This window comes from Poeciliopsis prolifica, unplaced genomic scaffold, assembly GCF_027474105.1.
Source record: "Poeciliopsis prolifica strain line A6 unplaced genomic scaffold, Auburn_PproV2 SCAFFOLD068, whole genome shotgun sequence".
NCBI classification, from domain to species: Eukaryota; Metazoa; Chordata; class Actinopteri; order Cyprinodontiformes; family Poeciliidae; genus Poeciliopsis; species Poeciliopsis prolifica.
This window is the reverse complement of record NW_026562443.1, coordinates 1,168,354-1,189,435: the sequence shown is the minus strand read 5'-3', so window position 1 is coordinate 1,189,435 and position 21,082 is coordinate 1,168,354. Positions and strand designations below refer to the sequence as shown.

Sequence of the window (21,082 nt, the reverse complement as noted above, 5' to 3'; positions counted from 1 at the left end):
ACCGCTGTCCCACAGCAGCTTACCTGGATCTAAGTTCAGACTTTGATTAGGCCACTTTAGGCACATGCAGAGATGTCGGGGGTTTTCTGCAGGTCGCCACCTCACAGCCAGTACTTCTCCTGCCGGAGTGGAATTGTTTTTCACATTCCTTTACAGTTTTTTTTCTCGGTAGTTTTGCTGCACTTCTCAGAACAGAATTGAAATTCTCAAAACTCCTTTATGATCTTCAAATCATTGTGTCACTGGTGCACATCAAAACAGCTCCTTCTTGTTACTGTCAACAAGTTGTAAATGCTTCCTCACATCATAAAAGTGATTATGTCAATGACTTTTGTCATATTGATCAGAATATATTATAAAAATACCTCCACTGCATATAATCTTTAGCATGGTTCTCATACTACGTCAATTTCTTTACATTTCCATTCGACTTTTCTCTAAATCTGTCCTGGACTGATAAATTGCTCCCAGGTGAATTCTGACTTTCTCCACTGTGGGTAAATGTGTGCAGCATTTGATCAACCAACGATCAACCAGTTTTCTGAAATAGATCAAAGTTGCATCTCATGAACCATCAACATAGCGTGTGCAGCCAGACAAAAAAACACAATGTCACACTTCTGACGATGGAAGGACAAGGATTTAGACGGGATCAACAGCCAGAGAGAAGAAGAGATGGAAGAGGAGTAAAGATGTGCTGGAGGAGTTAGAAGGTTAAGCAGAAGAAGAGGCTGAGGACAGAAACCGCACAGAACAAGGTCAACTTAAATAAAGCTTAAATCTTCTGCTCCGAATTCCCAGAAATGCACAAATAAAGCAGAAGTTCAAAATGAGGTTCTGACATGTTTATCTGAAATGGAGAGGAGCGTTTGCAAGGAGCTTAACAGTATTAGTAAGCGTCTTATCATTCTAACATTAATACTTTGAATGGTTAATTTGTTAAAGTGTGTGAGATATAGCTAACCTTTCTTTAACCTTAAACATGTTTTTTTACAGATGGTCTCCTGAGATACTCCTTAGTTGTAAAACTGTCTCTGTTTAGAATATATTCCTGTGTTCTCCTTTCTTGTAATCAGCACCAGCCTCCTTTTTCTTGTTTCATTACCTCCCGCATTTCTTTCACTCTTGCTTTGTTTGTACTAATAAAACAGACAATCTCTGCTGCAAAGAGTCAGAACAGCTGGGAGGGGCCAGGCTGATTTCTGCCAGGCTGATTTCTGCCAGGCTGGTTTCTGCCAGGCTGGCAGACTGTGTTTTCTCTTTTTGCAAACGAGACCTTGATCAAACTAATTAACGTTGTCTGTGGTTCTTTTTATTTAGGTAAACAAAATACCTATCAGAGGTTAAAAGAATTGAACACTTATTATTTTGGCTAATGAGACTATGAAAATGAATGCTTTAAAATTGTCTTTGTTTTCCTAGAACAGACACAATATCTGGTAGCTCCTTCCTCCTCACTGCTGTCCCATGATCAGCCACTATTCCAGTTTCTTGTGTGCTTTCTTTTTGAGAGTCAGTTTGAATTATTGTTGCCATTTCTTTGGATAGAGTTCCTTTATTTTGATCTATTATATGAATGACTCTCCTTTACTGCTCGGTCCATCACAATGACAAATAAATTTAAAAAATTGTAGACGTTTGTAAGTCGTTCAATACTTTTTCACAGCGTTGTAATGATAAGGATGAAAACACGGTTTTCGTTTTGATATTTAAGTCTTTTTGTATTTTGGTTTTTAAAAAGCCTAATTTTACTTGACAATGATTGAGTTGTAAAAGCAATGAAACGTCCAAGGGGGTGAATACTTTTATAGACAGTATAAATCATATTCAAAAATTATGCCTCGATGTAGATTTATGAAGACAACTGCAACTCTTTGCTGTTGGTAAACTAGACCAGTTGCTCCTGTTTATCGTAATTACATGTGATCTTTGCGTTTGTGGCTGGCTTCGTCCAGCCTGACGCTCTCTTCCTGAGAAAAACCTTCTTTGGGGCTCTTTGGATCCTCGCACTGACAAACTGAGAAATGATGCCATGTTGGACCAGGTGTGTGTGTGTTTTTTAGAATTCATCTTTATTGCAGAACCCCTGACCGTCACTATACAGACTCCCAACTATATAGTTCACAGATAGCAATGGCATTTTAAGAGTTAAATCACAGCATTAGCTGGAGAATACAGAAATACAGCTTACAAGCCATGATTCAAACAATCACTTCAGCACATTATCAAGCAGCACTTTTGATATAAAAAAAAATAAAGTGAAAAGCCAAAATAAATATTTGAACAGATTTCTAATTTGGCCCTGCCCTCAGCACACATAGCACTGCCTAAAGCATTTTCCAGAACCCATCAGACGTGTTTACATTTTGAACATGTCATTTTCCCCCATCATTGATTAGAAAAACATGCTGACACAGCAGGACTTCAAAGAGAGAGTAAATACAGTGCTACTCTATTTTGGTGGATTCAGGACAGATATCAGTGGAAGTGGGGGGTTTCAAATTTTTCTGCTGAGTATTCTTTATGTGTTTTGTTCAATTGTGAAGCCCAGATGAGCTAAATCCAGTCGACCTTGACCTGAGCTACTCTGCAGAAACTGATTTTAGTGGAACAACTTTCTGTCTTCATTCTCCATCCAGCTAAATTCTTCCTGTTTGTTGTCTGTCTCTAGCAACTTCTAATATCAAAGAAGTGGCTTCAGCAGACAAACTGTTTCACACGTAGCTGCGGCTCTTCAAATCTACTGTCTGTGTAAAGTACTTCATCCAAGTGAACTACTATACAGCTTTTATACTAGCTCTGAAAGACTACCTGACCTTAGACATTTCAGTAGCACCTATAGAATTTGACCTGGTCAAATTACTGATAAATAAATAACAATAGTAAGAAAACTGACAATGACAAAGATCAGATTTAAATTAATGCAATTAATTAATTTGTACACATTTGCTACTAAAAATAAACAGTCATGCTCGTTATAAATCCTGGGGAAATGAGCACTTAATCAGACATCACCGTGTGTACAAGGCAAAAATTCTCCCTTACTTATTTACTTGGTTACTTGCTTCATAACAAGTGGCTTTCATCACCTCATAACTCCAGACTTACAGGAAACGAGAATAAAAAAACAATACAAAATAACTCCCAGCCTGATGCAAGCCCTATAATACATGTCCCTTTATGATAAATTAGAATAAATTAAAAACTTTCTAGAAACACAAAAATATTTCATCCCAGCATAATATGCAATATAATAAATGTAAAATATAAGATATATCAGGAGATTTAACACAGAATGGAATGTGCTACAAAGTTGACACGTTAGATCAGTGGGTAACACTTTATTCATAACCAGTTCTGAACATGAAGGAGTCTTTATGAATGGTTATGGTCATGAAGTGTCGTTTAGTAAATAATAGATTTTTTTATTCTATTTTTAGTACAATTTTGCATTAAAAGTGTCATTATTTACCAAATCTAATTTTCTGCTTAGTATTCTTTATGTGTTTTGTTCAGTTGTGAACTTCATGATGACAGTCATAAACACTCATTAAGACTCCATAACAGGTGTCATGTTGTGTTTAAGACAGGGTCATGTCAGTGTTATGCACGCTTCAAATAACTTGTTACTGATTAGTATAGCTTTGTTGCATCAGTGATGTGGCAGCTGTTAGTGAGAAGAAAATGTAGAAAGGAAGCTAACCTGCTGCTGAGAAGGTTCTACTTGGCGCTACAGAGGTGGACTAGTTAAAGCATAAACCTGCATCGTTGGACTCAGGAGCCACTACCTTTCTCTGGCCAATCATCAGACACGAGCTGAGCTCCAAAGAATGAATGGAAGTCATTTTTATACAGAAGGTTTGGATGAGAAGAAGTTACATGTAGTTTGTCATTAGTATCCAGCCTAAATATGCCAGATGTGAAGAGAGATCTTTTTACATTATGCTTGCAACCCAGTGTATCCTCTGCTTTTAGGAGAGTTTGGTCCTTTGGGTAACCTTGTCTGAAGACCAAAACCTCGCTACGGACCACCAGGAAATCATCACATTTACTGTTCTCATAGAGGGTCTGCAGGAAAACTCTGTAGAGGCCCTTCCTGGGCACCATCAGACTCCCGTTGAAGTATCTGAAACCTCCATCAATGTACGCCTCTCCTCTTGTGTCTTCCCAAAGAAGATATTTTCCATTTGTGGTGTTTTCACGTAGAACTGAAAGTGCAGACAGAAACACAAGATAATATTTCATGTAAAATTAAGAAAAAGTCAAAGGAAAGAACAGGACTCTACTGGCCACCAAGAGCAAAAAGTTCAATAAGATCAAACTCAATATTATCTGGTTTGTACTGGTTATACTTCCATCACACTACTGGGTTTATGCACACGATGCTGAAGCATCATGATATCAGATATCAGGCTGTCATGATATCAGAAAAAATAGGCAGCCACCACAACTGTTTGCTTAAAGCTGCAGTAAAGTATATGCTTTTTACATATTTGTTTAAACTGCCACCATGTCATGATAGTTTAGCATGACACAGATAAAATGAAAAGATAGATCTCCTTCACCTCCCCCATAAGCTATTTTTGCCTTCTGAAGAAATGCAAAAACAACCAATCAGAACCAGGAGGAGTGGTTCTGATTGGCTACTGTCAGATGATCTGACAGTAGCTTGTCTGAGTGCTAAGCTTATAGGGAGATGAACACTAAGTGGTGCTGTGCTGGCACTGATAAAGATCAGCATATTGAATCCTTACAGTAGCTGAGACGAGGGGGGAATGAGCCTCTAACACTTTTACTAGAATATGTAATTAAAATCATAATTTCATACCTTTATTATTTAACTGTCTTATTCTTTTGTTCCATGTCACTGGAAGAGTCAGAGTAAAACATGAAGGGATGGTTTTAAGTGCTGACTGTGTCGTATCTGGCTGAAAAAAAACTAACTCAGCAGATTCCTGGGGAGGGAGGAATGTGGCCTATTGCCCATCTGCATTCTAATAGAACATGATTAAAAAATGGTTGAATGGGACTTACTTTTTCCCAAAGTAAGAGGTTAATTTCTGGAGACATTTCCGAAACACCTGTGTGTGTATGTCAGTAGGTACGACATGACCTAGATAATCTAGGTACATTACCTCAACATTTCAGAGTTACTCTGTAAGACAATCATGTCTGGACAAGGCTGTGTTAAGACACTTTATTATTAATACTACAATAGTTCCTTATCAGGCACACAGAAGTGGGGAGAGACCAATGAATGAGAGAAAAGCTGAAGAGTCAGTGTCAGGGATGTTAGGCCTTCTTATAAATGGAAACCCAGAAAAGTCCTCCTTCCCTCACGTTTAAACATCATTACCTGTCAACATGGTGCTCGGAAGCCGCTGTGCACATTGAGGTTGTTGCAGCTTTTCAGCAACACCTAAGACAAAGATACAAAATATATCACCTTTAACAAATGATGTGTAAAACAAAAACAGACTTCAGCATCAACCTCTCACCAAACAACACATTTACCTGATGACTGGCTGTCAGACTCAGACTTGGTCTGGGAGAAAAAAAACAAACACAGACTTTGTTAAAACAGGAAAACAGAATCAGTTTCTAAATTGGCGCTAAAAAGATCATGTGGTTGTGATACAGGTGATTCTATTTATAACCTGACCAATCACACTGCAGCTAGTTTATGGTGCTAAAGTACAGTTGCAGCACGACTTCTAAAACATGCAGAGTCTAAAATAACAATACTCAACGTGAATGTTGTTGAAGTTATGCCCTGCATATTACAATACGTCTTTATATTACAATACGTCTACCAGACCTTTATTATTTCAGCCCAGCACATTATACAAGGTGAATATGGTTTGAATAAGAAAACTCTGGGTAGAATACTTGGCTCCTGTAGAAAGCCTGGCTGCTTTTAATGTTTTACAAAAATGTAACAAGATTGGAGTCTAGTTTTTCTGGATTCGAAGGAGGAAAGATTTTTACAGAATTCCGTCATGTTTTTAGCAGCAGGGAATTATTTGAACAAAGCAGATCCACCTGCACTGTCTTCCATGAACCTTTTCAGTGGTTTCTCTCTATTTCTCCTCCACTGACACTTTCATAAACAAAAACAAAGTCTAATATTTTCACGATCCCTGCAATGCACATGTCCAAAATATTTAGGCCTTTCTTGTCTAACTTTATGTCTAATCTGCTCCATTTTTTTATTTTGCTCAGGAATCAGCCAATGGATTTCCAGGATTCACTTTGGTGAATTAATGGGGATACCTATGTAAACATGGAACTTCCTGTTGGATTCATCAAAACTAGAAGGAAAAAAAAAAATCCAGCAAGCTGTTCTAGAAGCAGACTCCTTATTTTGGAGCCAAAGTTTGTTACATTTGATTGGTAAAATACAATAAAGCTTACACAAGTGAATTTGTTTGCTTTGTACTTGGAGATAAAACAGGGTTTGGTTAAATCCAGACTAACAGGTCAGACCTCAAAGAAAACCAGAAATCAGCAAAGGCCAGTAAAAGCCTGAATGGGGCATAACTGAAGGAGAATATATATCTCGTAAAAACAATATGTTATCCTAGTCGACCTTTAAATGTTTTAATGTTTTAAGGGTCTGTTAGTTGTTGTGTGAACAGCTTGCCAAGCTCCCACTCCACCAATGTCAAACAGACTGAGCAGAATATGCTCAGTCATGATTGGATGACTGAAGTTTTAGGATGCAACACATGTTGGCTTACTGAATTTATTCACTTAGCAAACAGTATGTCAGAGAAGCCTGTAATAGCAGCAGTCATCCTGCTGACCATCAGCTTGGTCACACATGACTAATTCCTAGCAAATACTTTTGTCTGCTCACCCTGTGTGTTGACCAACTTGGTCTCTGCTGTTTCATGTTATTGAAACAGCATGTTTCATGTTTCCCATCTCCACTGAGATTGTTTCAAATGACGGCAAAACGTCGTTTCTAATGACCAACATCATCACACTGCCTTCACCAAACGCTGTCAATCATTGGCAGAGAGGATTCTTATCACCAGAGCTGTCCAGGCCACAGAATACATCAGATAAATAAATGTGGCACCATCTGAGTGTGAGGCGTGCTGTGAGCTCTACTGCAACAACAGTTGCAACAAAGAAAAAAACACAAACAGATTAAACATGAACCGGGGAGACCTACAATGAAGAGAGAGGAAACTGGGGACTTTCCCTATGGGCTGAATTGTCTTTTCTCTCGGCTAAAGCGGCTCCGTGGGTCGCTGTCCGTGGGTCTCTCTCCACGCGCGCCTGGTCACAACAACCCGCATCCACAACCCGCACGTGCGTGTAGAGAAAGCTTGTTCTCGAAACGCGACCTATATTCACTAAATTAATACATAAATGAAGCGCATTGATCCTGCACGAGGGAACACACCCTGACCTCCCTGCTGACAGAAGCTTGTTCACCAGTTGCGCACTTTGAAAAACTTCAGTTTGCACCCTGCAGCTTCTTAAACAGTAATACTTCCACACGCGGTTCACAACAGCTGCTGAGAACAGATTAAAAGTGAACAATTACCTGGCTGTCAGCAGCGCAGTCACACCGCCTCTCCAGTCTGAACGTGAGGAACACCGCCACAGTTCCGCAAAGCAGCAGAAGGAGCGCCGCCGCCACAAACTGGGCCATCTGTCGTCGGTGCCTTTCCCTCTGGAGCTGAATGTGTCGGCTCTTCTGGCACCGGAGGCCTGCCTCTGCCTCTGCCTCTGCCTCTGCCTCCACTCCTCCCTCCCAGTCACACCGGCAGTTGTTCTCCTCCTCCATGTCTTGTGCTTTCCTGTTCGCGGACCGAGTCCCGACTGCCTGCCACTGCCTCCATTTATCTGCACTTTCGCCCACGTTGAAAGCCGCGCTCCATTGAAAAGAGTCTCGATTTAAAATGAGTTTCACCAAGAGCAGAAAATGACACCAGAACTTCCTGTTTGTTAGGGCTTTGACGTTCCCGGAGTCTGTGAAAAAAAAATCTGATTGGAATGAACAGAATATATGCGCGTGATAAGAACATCAGCATAAACAGAGCAAAGTCCCAATAAAGACTGTCCAACTGTCCTCACTGAAGACACATTTAGAGTCCCTGCAGATTCACATTGATTCGCTTCTATAAAGACCGGAAAATGAACTTCTGTCCCATTTCACAAGAGGACATCTATGTTGCAGAGGCGGAATTAGCCGTTTTAGTTATAGATTCTCTAGTTTGGGTTTTTTATTAGGCCTCATTTCTGCTTCATGCTGCATTCATCCCTCCCTTCATCTTCAGGATGATTCAAAGCCGATCCAAACCCGACCTTGTCAGTTTGGAGAGCTGTTAGATTTTGGTTGACTTGTAGATGCCATTTTCTCTCCTGGTCTTGACTTGGGGTTGTACAGTCAACCTGAATATGAATATTCAGGTTGACTGTACAAAAATGCTTTGGGAGACCCCTCCTCCCAAAGCATTTAGCAACACACTTGCATGCGGGTGCCTGCTGCAACATCAGTGCACATGTCTCATATTTCCAAAAACTTATGATCAGAGATGTTCTGGTTGCCATAAAAGCATGAGACTTCCAAAACAACTCCACGTCACTGTCTGCTCATACAGCGTCTTATCAAGCTGATTTCTGGCAGTCATATTCCAATCATAGATTCATCCTCCAAGACATCCTCTGGATGGTCACCATACAACTCCCATTCAAAAATACCATTCTTACAAATACCTGAGAAGTAGAAAAAAATAAATAAATGAAATAAAATAAACATTAACATGAAAATGAAACAAATGATAAGTAATAACTGGATTATTCATATCTGATATGTGACGTTCTCCTTGTAAAAAGCCCATTTTAATGCTTTCAAACTGTTTGCTATTAAATATATCGAACCAACAGAATGGATCAGACTATGTTATGAAGTACTTTTGCGATATTTTGAAGTATGCTACGTTTAAACAAACAACAGGTATAACACATGTAAATTAAAAGTCAGCCTTTTAGGCTGGTTATGTTTAAATGATGCAGAGAGTTAGACTCAGCAACAAAATGCTCCTCTGTAAACCTTCTGGAATTTGGAACATGAGAGTGAATCAGCTGGAGAAGTGGCAGCACTATTTTCTTGTTTTAAAAAAGGCAAAATGTCCAAGTCACTGAAAGTAAAATATCAACATCCAAAGGTTAAAACCCAGCACATTTCCTCTTAAACCAGCAGATTTCCTTTCTCAAACAATATGAAACAATAACCTGGCCAAACTCTTCAAATTCAACAGATGGGCTTTCTAAACTTATGTTGCGCTTTACATCTGCTCAAAACAAATGTGAGGGAACAAAACCACAAACCAGCGACTGCATCAATTATCCTGAAAACACACACACACAAAAAAAAAGTGCTCACAACACAGGACCCATTTGCAGTTTGCCGTTCATCTTTTCTAATGTTTTAACGCTTTGTGACGTTGCAGGAAGTGCTGTTATAAATTCCACCATTTTCTAGTAAATGTAAAAGAAACTGACAGGCAGAAATCACAGTGATTGTTTTAAGCATCTAAAACATCTGTCCGTTTTGAAAACAGAAGTAAAAAGTTGCTGCTTTCAGCAAGCTGTTCTTGACGTCAGCCAGTGTTTGCTGAGAGATGCACTGGCCACATGTGATGGATGACGCAAAATAAAAAATAAAATAAAATAAAAAAATAGGGCAGAAGTTTGATCAGTTTCCTGGAGTTCCAGTAGTTGTTAACTCTGATCATGGTGCTGCTTCCTTTTCTTTTTCTGCAACAGAAAATGAAAGGAAGCGGAGATGCCAATCCTTAAAGTTCTGCTGCTTTTTAACCGATGTTGAGGTTCTGCTCCTGTCTTTGAACTACGATGGTCACTGCTTTCAGATGTGCTTTCAGAGAAGCTGAGCAAAAGGGCAAATGTCCATAATTAACATGTGATTTCAAAATATATCATGATCCGAAGAATGGGATCCTAGAAACAAGTGACTGAAGTGATCTACCTCAGAGAAACCTGAAGTAAAAATGCTGCTCCAATAGGGATTTCTTTTTCATTTAACCTTTAATTACAGCGTTAGTTGTAATAGTTACACTGGAAACAACAAGTGCTTAGTAAGATTCTTTTGGGTTCTTTCCTTCAGACAGAAACTGAACTGTTTCACTTTCCAGGACCCACATTCTTCAGTTTGGCAAACACTTTGGAAATATCCAGAAGGAATGAGCCTTCCCACCAAAGAAAGAAGTCGAGTCACCTCAAAGAGCTGCTTTCAGACGTTCGGTAGGCAACTCTCAGATTGAAAATAAATGTAAAGAAAAGAAGCTAAAGTTCTAGAAACAGGTTCTTGACTCTGATACTAGACTGTTTGGACAGAATCATTTCCAGCAGGGAGTGACCTCTTATAAACTCCTCCACCATATGAACGTACAAACAGATGTTCTTGCACTGTAAATGCAAACATGGGATTTAATTGAAAACAGGACACTTAAATCAGTTTTCATCAAATTACTATCAACACTCACTTTTAGTAAGTTACATGGAATTTGTGGTTAAAAAGTCTCTCCAACTCACTCTATTTGAGCTGGATTAATTCAGAAAAAGTATGTTTTTGGTAATTGTACTTTGACTCAATACTTCAAGAATCCAAGTACAAATGCTTTTCTTGGGTGTTTTTTCTATTCCGGAGCCATATTTATATAGCATGCCTTTCAAATATTTGATGTAATTAGTAATTCTGTGAAGTGGGAGAAGGGGCTGCTTGGTGGGTCAGAGTTAAAGTGCAACCCGCATGGAGGCCTTAGTCCTCAATGTGGCTGTCACAGGTCCGAATCCCGGCCTGATGATTGCTGCATGTCTTCCTCCTCTGTCGTTATCCATGTTATTGTCTGACCTCTCTCAAATAAAGGCCACTAGAGCCAAAAAAGCCTTACTGACAAAAGATGGACGCATGGCACCAAGCTGTACCTCTGCTTCCTGCAGGACTGCCTTAACTCTTTGTGGTGCAGATATCAGAAATTTTGGTTCCTGCTGACACTAGCACTACACAGTAACAGGAGATCTAGTGTTTGCTGCTCTATCATGTTCATCTCACATTGTTCCACGGCCCAGGAGCTCTGACAAGTGGAGACCGGAAGCAGTGAACTCATTTCCAGTTTCATTAAATCTTTATTAAACCTGGATAAGATGATTTGTGACATGGTGCAAATCATCCAGCACATGTACGATTTTTATCCTAAGCCCTTGTCTCTGTTATTATTACTTTGATTTCTACAGTGTTGGTCATATTTGTCGTTGATAGTAATCCTTCCATGTGTTCTTCCCTCTCATCATCCAGGGAATTCATTCTTAATAACTCACCTGGTTAAATAAAGATGAAATAAAACACCAGCTGAAAGTTGTGGCTGAAATCAAGACTTGACATCTGTTTGCAGTCTGTTGCTCTTTCACTGTAGTAAGCGTTAGTTCCACTTCCTGTTCTCTGCTCTGTGCAGACCGAGGTCAGCTGCAGTCCTCCTGATTCAGGGTTCCTCGTGTTCCCAGTTGCCACTCTGCATCCAATCATCTCAAACCAGCAACCCCATTCTCTTCAAACACCAACAAAGCATTTTTATTTTCTCCTCCTAATGTCTGCTTACTGGAAATTCCGTTTTTTAGAATTATCGTTTACTGTGAACCACAAATTAATTCCTAGTAGATCAGCAGTTTCTCACACCAGCCTTTCTGGCACCAACAACTATTTCACATTAAGGTCTGCAAATTAAAATCTTTCTTCCTCATTCTCATTTTTAGTCATCATGTCATCACCAGCAGCACATCTCCACTGGCTGACATGCGACTGGCTGATTGGATATTCTGTATTATGACATATTTATCTAGTAATATATGGAGTAAATGTTAATGAGGGACTTAAATTGGAATATTAGGAGAAACACAAGTGAAACAGTTAAACTCATCTTTATTTGAGAGTTGAGCTCTGAGTTTCAGGTCTTATTTACAGTTTGGATTGTTGCAGTTCTGATTTCTGGGCGCTCTCAGTCCTCCGACCGTCTATGTGGCAAAGTGGGAAATAAAAACAATAGAAAAAGCTGACAGCAACATCGCGCCCAGAGAGGGTCAGCACTTGTTGAGTGACGGTGCACACACAGTATCCTACCTGTACAATAATCGTGCTACTATTCACATTCATCTGTACATTAAGAATTGTATTTACAGTGATCACATTAGGGAGAGAGAGCCGGTACCTGAGGAGTTACTTCCATGATTAGCTTTTGCTCGTCCACCAAAATAAAACAAAGCGCATCCGGCCAGTGCTGGGCCAAATAACAGCAGGTCCGTCAGATCTGCTGTCCGGTGACCGCGCTGGTTTCACAACTCACTGCTCCCGCTCATGCAACACGGCTGGAAGTGGTCAGAGGAAGCAGCAGGCTCCATAACAACAGGATCAACACTGGAATTGAGTTTATGTTTCAAACATCAAATGGCCCCATCATCTGAGTCATCACCACACACCCTCCACATTACTGCGAGACATCTTTCTGAATTTATTTATTTTTGTTTCAAACCTTTGCTGAGGTAGGCAGCAAAGAGCAGATAAGATTAGAATTTTATGGCATTTTACGCAAGTCCAAGATGTTTCGCTTCCCCAGGAGACACGCAACACAGGAACTTAATAAAAAAAAAACAGGATGACTGCTGTTTCTTTAAGAGAAACACTCCTCTTGCAAGCGTTCAAGTGAACTAACACACTTTAACAAAAGACAGGAAGCTATAAAACAAAAAGGTGAGGTCACTTCACTCAGACTTTCTCCAAAAGCGCACAAACTGTACATGGAAACATGTTGGGCGAGTAAAAAATACCGTTCAACATCACACCGAATAAAAAACACCATGGAGGAACACGTTGGAAATGTGCAGCATTTTCTCCAAAGACAGAAACGTCAACAAATAAATAAGAACAGAATAAAAATAATTCATTAAATAACAATCGTTGTCTCAGTTTAGGATGGTCTAAAAAGTAATCTGAGTTGAACTTAAACTGCCCAGAGTCCATAAAAAAAAAAAAAAAAGTTAAATATATATATATCTATGAAATGCTAGGCTCCCTCTCATTGGGTTCAGGAACATCAGCTAACAGGCGTATGCTTTGCACCTGTCACAATATTCCGATTTACAGAACAACAGTGCCCTCTGCAGGCTCTTGATCGCAATATATCATGTTCTTTTTGGAAGCCTTTTCACTGTTCATCCATTTCACAATCAAAATATATCAAACAGGGCTCTCAGGTGGGAACTTTGTATGCGTTTCTTGATCTCAAACATCATCTTTGTTCTTTCTGTCAGTTTGCAAAGAGGTGCCATTTCTCCAGAGCAGCGGGTCAGACGTTGGGGAGCTTTAGATTTGGTATGTTCCAGCAGCTTCATGTCAGCTGTAAATCTAGGAGTCTGATTTGGGGCTGAATGGCGGCGTTAAGCCTTGTAGTTGTTTGCCTGTGTGGTGAGCGCTAGCTGACCGTTGGGTGCCACCTCTGTGGCCTCGTCCTCCAGCAGGCCGGACACGTCGGCGTTGGGGATGCTGTCATGGTAGCTGCTGAAGCTGATGTTGTCCTCCTTCAGCTCGATGGTCCAGAAGGGGGCATTGAGCTTGCGGTTCTGGTACTCCCGGTAGGTGTACACACCTCCCACGAAGCCCAGCAGCAGCAGCACCACCAGGATGATGACGGCCAGGATGATGATGTTGAACTGTGTCCATGAGACCTCCTTCAGGGCTGCTGTGGTGTTGTCAGTGGGACTGCTCAGGCTGGTCAGCAGGGCCTGGGTAGTGGTGGTGGTGGTGCTGCTGCCCAAGGTGGCGCCGCCCTTGTCGACTGGGTTGCCTTTGGTTGCTGTGGAGGTCAAAGTGGTGCTGGTGAAAGGTGATATTGGGGAAGACCCGCCGGACGTGGGGCTCTTGGTCGTGACCTCTGCTGGTGCTGGTATCATCCGCGCTTCTGAAGAGAGAAAAACATTTTAAACTTCAGTAAATCTTAATTCAAAGTAATGTGGCCAAGAAACCCATAATCCAGAACAAAGGCCGGGTTTCCCCCGGAAAACTTGCTAAACCAAGAACACTGTCCAAACAGAACATTTTGAGTGAAAGGTGATGCGTCGGTTCTGCAGAGGTGCACAACAGGGAGCTGCAAGAGCATGTGAAGATGATGTGATTGGTCGGTGCCCTCACCCCCAGCTTTGTTCTTAGTTTAATGCTTTAACTATAACTATATCACTGCTTCTGGTGTATAAAAAACCCTTGAAATAACAAGCATCACTTAGCTTGGTAAGTGATGCTTGGTAAGTGGTTTCCCAAGTAACCACTTGGGAAAAACCTGAAAGAGCGCTGCTTCTCTTTCATCATTAATAAATCTGAAGATTCCCTTGACATTGTGTTTTTGTTGTTACCTTTTGCAGCTGTTAAGTGTTCTTTTTTTCTATTCTATAATCTCTCAACCTTTAATATGTGGGATGAAAATCTCTTTTCTGTCCCTCAGGTGTTTGGGTTCTTATAAAAATACAAATACAATACATTCAATTGTCCAAGCAATTTTTGTCAAACACCCCAAGGTCAAGGCTAAAACAATGTCCCTTCTCTGTGGCAAAAGCCCTAATTTGGAGCAACTTTCTCCTGGATCTTCATTCTATTACTGATCCTGGTATTTTTAAGTCTAAACTTAAGACTTTTAATACTATGTAGGATTGTGTACGGATATTGTATTGTCTTTTGTCATGTAATCTTTTTAATATAAAGTGTTTTGGTCTTTCTGGCTGGTTGTTGTTAAGAGCTAAATAAACAAATCAATCTTTAAGTTGAAGTCTCCAGGTTTCAGATCACGCTATTGACAGAAGCGAAGCTGCTGCTGATGAACACTGAAGGACTATTTTTCTCCAGAATGCCTGGGTATTCTCTGTGGAATGCCTGGGGCTGTAACATATTTTCTAAAATACTGATTTTATTCATTATTTGCAAAAGAAAATCCTGTGTAGGAACTTGAATCCAATCCTACATGTCCAACAACAGTGTGGTGCTGACTTATGAAAGGATTTTAACATCCAGCCCAAGGAGCTATACTGCAACATGAACCACAGAACTTGTGGAACTATGTTTTTTTTGCCAAATGAGGCCAAAGAAAAGATGCTTGGAGAAAACAAAAAGTCCAGGCCACAGAACCTGGGCACCTCATAGATCATTGAGTTGACTTTGAGCTCAGGATGAGACCATTCATCAGACACAAAGTGGGTCATCAACAAGACAATGATTCCAAACAAAGTAACAAATCTTCCACAAATGAGATAGTTGAGTTGTTACAATGAGTCAGTCAAACTCCAGACTTCCACCTGACTCACATACTTAAAGGATCTGTGCAGAAACACAGTGAATGATGATGTAACAAAGAGTGTGCCTAACTTCATTCAAATAGCACCAGAGTAATTTTATCTGAAGTTGTCTCTACCTGATGCTGAGTCAATGGTTGAGATTTTTTTTCACTCACATCTTTTTAACATTGATTTTGTGTTTGCTTATTAAAGGTAATAATGTTGAGTCTTGATTTTGTACACTTGAGATTAGGTAAATAATATTAGAAGACTGTAACTAAAGCATATCCTGAGGTTCTGGCCTTACTTGGACGGGTGCAGTTATGTGCTCTGGCGTCCCCTACGAACCCAGAGGCGCACTCATGGCACCGGGACCCAGAGGTGTTGTTGATGCATCTCAGGCAGCTGCCGGTTTTAGGGTCGCAGAGCTGGGTGGGGCCCAGAGGGTCTGCGTTGCCGCTGCAGTCGCACGGTGTACAGGCCCCGGACGAGTGGTAGAAGCCAGGGCTACACTGGTCACAGTGCGGGCCGCTGTAGTGGGAAAGGCACCTTTCACACACGGCAGAGCCACTGGAATCTGAACAAGGAAAGAGAGATTACCACGTCAACTGCTGATCGCTGCTTCAACCAGGAAGGCTTTCACTGATGGTACTCAACGGTCCCAAAATCAAAGGAATGGCTGTTGTTTAATTAACAGAGAAAACTCCAAGCAATACTTTATGAATTCATATAGATTCCTAAATGTATATGACCATAAAACAAATAAAATGTAGAAAAATACAACAACAAGAAACAATTGTGGTACTAAACCTCAACCTGAAAAGCTCTTAGATTAATGCAGTGTTTCAGTGATCTCTTAAAACGTGCCTTTGGCCACTAGGGGGCCCAAGATGACTAGATGTGAATGTGGAAGCCATGTTGTGTCGTAGCAGGTTGTTTTCTCTCAGGTATAGTCATGGAAACATGGACTGCTGCTGAGTCTCCTGAGGACAGGTCACACCCTGCCTCTTCATTTTAATATTCTCCAGAAGGCAGGCTGATTGACCCAAATTTTAATAGATAGACGCGTGGCAAATTAAAGGAAAAAAAATTGTTTCACAAAACTATGAGCGTAACAAAATAAAATACAATCTGAAATATAAATTTATTAAAAATGAGAAGATTAAAACACCTAGAGAAGTGATATGTCTGAAATCATCCTCCATCATTATCCATAAAAACATCAACACACACAGTGTGTTTTGGAATCACACACACACACACACACACCCCCACACACACACACACACACACACACACACACACACACACACACACACCCCCACACACACACACACACACACACACACCCTCACTGTTCTGGAAGCCTTCACATAAAACAGATTCAAGGCTTTATGTTCATTTGTCATTAGTCTGTGTTGTAATACTTTAAAATCGAAACAGCCCCTGTTGTGTTACGAGTCAGAACTCACAAAACATAGCATAATGGACAGATTATGCTATGTAAAATCTGATTTTATTAGGAACTGATCTCCTTTCAACACAAGAACCATCACTGACTGTTGGAACCAAGTGTTCTTTGTTTCCAGGAGTCGGCTTTCTCTCTCTGTAACATGACACTACCGCCTCTTCTAGCATGTCGGCCTGGAGATGCAGTATTAACGGCCCTCCCTGAGGGGGCAACTTTTCATCAAACATCGTCTTATTGACAAGCAACTAGTGTCCAACAGGCCTGCCTGGACCTGTGAAGGTGGTCTCGGTGATCCTGGGGAACGAAGGGAACAGGCAGCAGGGAAACATCAGTTCATCACCCAGTTAGTCAAATGTGAGATCTAAGCCATACTTGGAACAGGTGCTGTCTAAATTCAGCCTTCACAAGTATACACAACCAAAATGAAGATGTTTACAAACATTCATCTTCAGCATGAAGCTCACAATAAGTCTGGCTTTTTCTGTGGTGGGCTGAGAATACAGTCAACACCTTCAACAAATTTTAAAAGCAAGAATCAGGTGCGGCAGTAGGAATTTGTTGTGAATTTTCTCGAAACACTGATTTAAAGTGACACATATAAGCTCAATTATGTGAATAGAATTTCAGCTGTTTTGCTTCAAAGAAGCTTAAAATTGGTAGATAACCAAAAGTAAAAGCACTCTTTGGAACGTGAATGAATCCCCAGGCGAGATGGGATTTGGATTTCCTCCAGCATGTTTATCGAAGAGTTTCTCCCAAGAAGCAACGCTGTATCTCCAGACTGTGGCATTGGAGATGTAAGTATTTAATCTTTCTCCTTTTATAGCAAACAGCCACATGAGCCTTCTAAATACAGCTTTCAGTCTCGTTCTGGAAGATATTTTGTAAAGAGAAGTGGCAGCAATTAGAGGTAGCTAACAAACTAATTTGAGCTCAATTGGCTTGTAGCTTCAGTGATTAACTCAAAACTTACACCAATTCGATCATAGATCTTTCAGCTCCAGATTATGTGAAGAGTACTTAAAGGGGACTTATGAGGACTTAGCCCAGCTATTGCTTTCCTGCACTATCCCACTCATTCAAATCTCACTTCACACACAGCCTGGGATTTCTCCCATTCTCATGGATTCCTCAGGTAGAATTCTTCCAGCCCAGTCAGCAAACAGAAGGAGAAGTTGTGAACAATGACGTTGATTTTCGGTGCTGTTTTAGAACTGTAGCCTGCCTGTAGTTTTAACAGCAGCAGCAGAGGAAGTGAATTTCTGTGTTGGTCAAGCTTCCCAAAATGAAATTAACATGAACAATCGCCACAGTCAGATCTGCTCTTCTCTCTTTGCAGTGGAGGCATTTTCCAGTAAGCTTCTTAGCGTCTCAGAGCCACATTATATATGGCATGGGCAAATATTAGTGACTGGGTAAAATGTAAAACTTCAACAGAGTCCATGGCTTCAGGAAGCAATCGTTTCTCAACAGCCAGAGCCCAGACCCTCTGGATGAAGTAAAGTGTAAAATAAGGGGATCGTTTTTACCAGAATAATGAGGACTGGGCTGTCTTATCCATTTTTACATTTAACCTGTAAATACTGACTAATTATCATACAAACAGGGTATCCAAAACAACATATAAGGCTTTATTTACACTGAAACAATCATAGCACTTCTATTGTGATTCAGTTGCTTGTTTACACGTCTTTGTGAAACCAGGTCTTACACTGAAATCTTTTGGATTTCAGTGTGAGACTGCAACAGATTCAACGTGTCTTTGCGGTCTCATCTAAAATGTGGATCTTTTCCCTAATCAGCATCTAAAAATAATGGCAGTTTCCAGATTGCAGTCTCACCTAAGAATGAAATTCCGGGTCTTAGTTAGACGACTGCGGACCTGCAGTGTGCGATTAGTGGTAGCATAGAAACATACAGAAGAACCCTGGCTCCACTTTGTCGGTGTACAACTTAGAAGCATTGCACAGGAACCATGTGAGTAAAGGCTTGTATCAAGCTTGGCTAGCTGAAACTGGCTTCTAGTCACCTATTGGATTATTATAACAGAGTCCAACTGCCAACTCCTCTCACCTAAAATATAAAAACAAGTGAGAGTGGAGCTCAACCCTAAGAAAGTACCTCAGATACCAACTGTGAAAAGCAGAGTGATCCTCTGCAACAGTGTGGAACCAGTGTGGAACCAGTCTGCAATGGAGCTAGACACAAAGCTATCTGAGGTCTGTCTAGAGTAGTCATGTGACTGCGCTGTATTCCAACAGTGAGCAGTCTGCTCCTCATGATAATCTTGATTTAACCTCTGCTTGGGGTTCAAAGGCATCAGCCTGTAGGGTTGGGTTATATAACTCAGAGCAAAGAGCTGCTGTGCACAGCACCGCATGGGGCCAGCAGGCCTGACCTGCTCCCTTATCCACCGTCCTTTAGTTCATGTGTCGCTTTATACGACACATGAACTAAAGGTCTGATAAAGCCTGAGATGCTCTCTTTTTGTAAGAGTTCCTCTCCTTTTTAGGAAAGAGGAAAGGAGGACAGATTTCTGCTGATGTACAAGATTAGCTGTCAGAACTGAGCCAAACTCTACCACTAGGTGAAGACATAATCATACATGGATGATTTAGTATGTGTGACCCACATTCTGTACTGGTGCAGTTCACTTCACCTCTCTGAGTATCTGCAGAGAACTAGATTCATCCACCTCAACAGGGCACATTAGCACATCTAGAAAGCTCATCCATGTTTTAACGTTAAGTCAGGATTCTCCATGGTGGCTACTTTTCATTTGTCACTGATGCTGAGGATACCACTAATATATGACTGCTTCTCTCTGGTGTCAACCACCCTCCACAGTCATGCAACCTACTAATGGGAACCAGGAAGGACATTTTGATCATCTCTTCCCTCACTCAGCTTCTCCTGCAGTGATGCTCTCTAAACAGAGAAAGATGCTAGCCCATCCCCCCTCAGTCTGTTGCTGCCTGTCTCTGAAACGGCCCAGCTGTGCTCACGCTGTCCCTGCTCAACTCAGCCTGGTTCATGTCCCTTCCACTTCCTCCCTCGTTGTGCAGTTTCCACTTGGGCTCCGAGCAGAAACCAACGCCGTCTGCCCCGGTACATCTATGGCAGGTGTGTCAAACTCATTTTCGTTTTGGGCCAAATCAAGATCATGAAGGCTCTTAAAGGGCCGGTTGTGCCAGAATGTGTTGATAAAACCTGTTCACATAATGTTAATCTATCAATGAATTCTTAAAATTACATAATATTATTGAAGATCTCTTCAGTCCTTTCAGGAACTAATAATAAATGAGACTGTTTATTTACTCGCTGTATAAATCATGGAATATAATCATACATCAACTAAATTCTCAAGAAACTGGAAGGATTGATTGATATAAATTGGCAGTAAACAGATAGAAACTGCATTGATATGATTGATAATATAATATTTAATCACACTTAGTGTTTAGTCTAGACTGTAGAGGGCCACATAAAAGCTACGGTGGGCTGGATTTGGCCCCCAGGCCTCGAGTTTGATACAAGTGATCTATGGCATGATTGATGTCATGCAGGGAGCCACCAATGGGGGCATCAGAAGCTGCCTATGGGAATCACTAGTTGATGCAAAGCTGAATAAAAACTGAATGTTTAGAAGACAGGGTTCACATGGAGTTTGATGCAGATTGGCTGTGATCTAAGTCACAGAGTGGTGCTGTGATGCTTGAGCCTGATGAAGCGAAACCGTGAAAGGCCAGTGACACACAAAACACAACACATGGCTACACGCCAAGCTGTAATTAGGGGGTTCTGGCAATGGAGATAATATCTAGTGTCTATTCACCTGCTTACATCATCTCCCCATTATGCTGTGTTGTGTTTAATAAGGGAAACACTAGCAGCCTGGAGGTGAGTATGTGGGGTCATGTGGGCAGAGTTAGAGATTCTACATTCCAAACCCAGACAAAAAGTTTGTTCACTTTCACCTAATCAGTGGTGAAAGTGAACAAACTCCTTTCTTTTTTAGATAGCGGAGACTTCTTATCCCCTCCATATCCATAGAAACATCTCATCACACTCCACTACATCAAATAATCTTTATAAATGACCACTTTACTATTTTTGGTAATAAACTAACTATATCAAAGGCATCTATTAATTTGTGGAGTCTTGTTAGTTACATAGTATACAACAAGAGAAAGGAAACATTGAGTAATCAGTACCATCTCCTTTAAGTGTTAGAGTGGTGATGCATTAATCTCCACACAACTC

At 40.8% G+C, this 21,082-nt stretch overlaps 2 protein-coding genes across 2 annotated transcripts in view; both read right to left on the bottom strand.

Annotated features, from left to right (window-relative positions):
- Window positions 1–2,051: 2,051 nt before the first annotated feature.
- On the bottom strand, window positions 2,052–8,139 carry LOC129351629 (uncharacterized). Its single transcript, XM_055020583.1, has 4 exons — window positions 7,559–8,139; window positions 5,515–5,545; window positions 5,357–5,419; window positions 2,052–4,208 (listed from the first exon to the last, which is right to left on the bottom strand). The coding sequence occupies exons 1-4, from the start codon at window positions 7,799–7,801 to the stop codon at window positions 3,775–3,777; spliced, it is 771 nt and encodes a 256-aa protein (XP_054876558.1). The 5' UTR covers window positions 7,802–8,139; the 3' UTR covers window positions 2,052–3,774.
- Window positions 8,140–11,939: 3,800 nt separating this feature from the next.
- Window positions 11,940–21,082, bottom strand: part of LOC129351613 (multiple epidermal growth factor-like domains protein 9) — a 33,429-nt gene continuing 24,286 nt past the window's right edge. The window contains exons 5-6 of the mRNA XM_055020555.1: window positions 15,656–15,925; window positions 11,940–13,988 (exon numbers count right to left, since the gene is read on the bottom strand). Of these exons, the coding sequence (XP_054876530.1) occupies window positions 13,468–13,988; window positions 15,656–15,925 (791 nt within the window). The 3' untranslated portion in view covers window positions 11,940–13,467. The remainder of the gene's footprint in view (window positions 13,989–15,655; window positions 15,926–21,082) is intronic.

Excerpts from the sequence above, each read along its gene's own strand:
- LOC129351629 (XM_055020583.1), bottom strand. The coding sequence starts at position 7,801 with ATGGAGGAGGAGAACAACTGCCGGTGTGACTGGGAGGGAGGAGTGGAG. Across the intron at positions 5,546-7,558 it reads ACTGCGCTGCTGACAGCCAG|ACCAAGTCTGAGTCTGACAG; the intron begins GTAATTGTTCAC and ends TTTTTCTCCCAG. Across the intron at positions 4,209-5,356 it reads TCCGAGCACCATGTTGACAG|TTCTACGTGAAAACACCACA; the intron begins GTAATGATGTTT and ends CTGCACTTTCAG.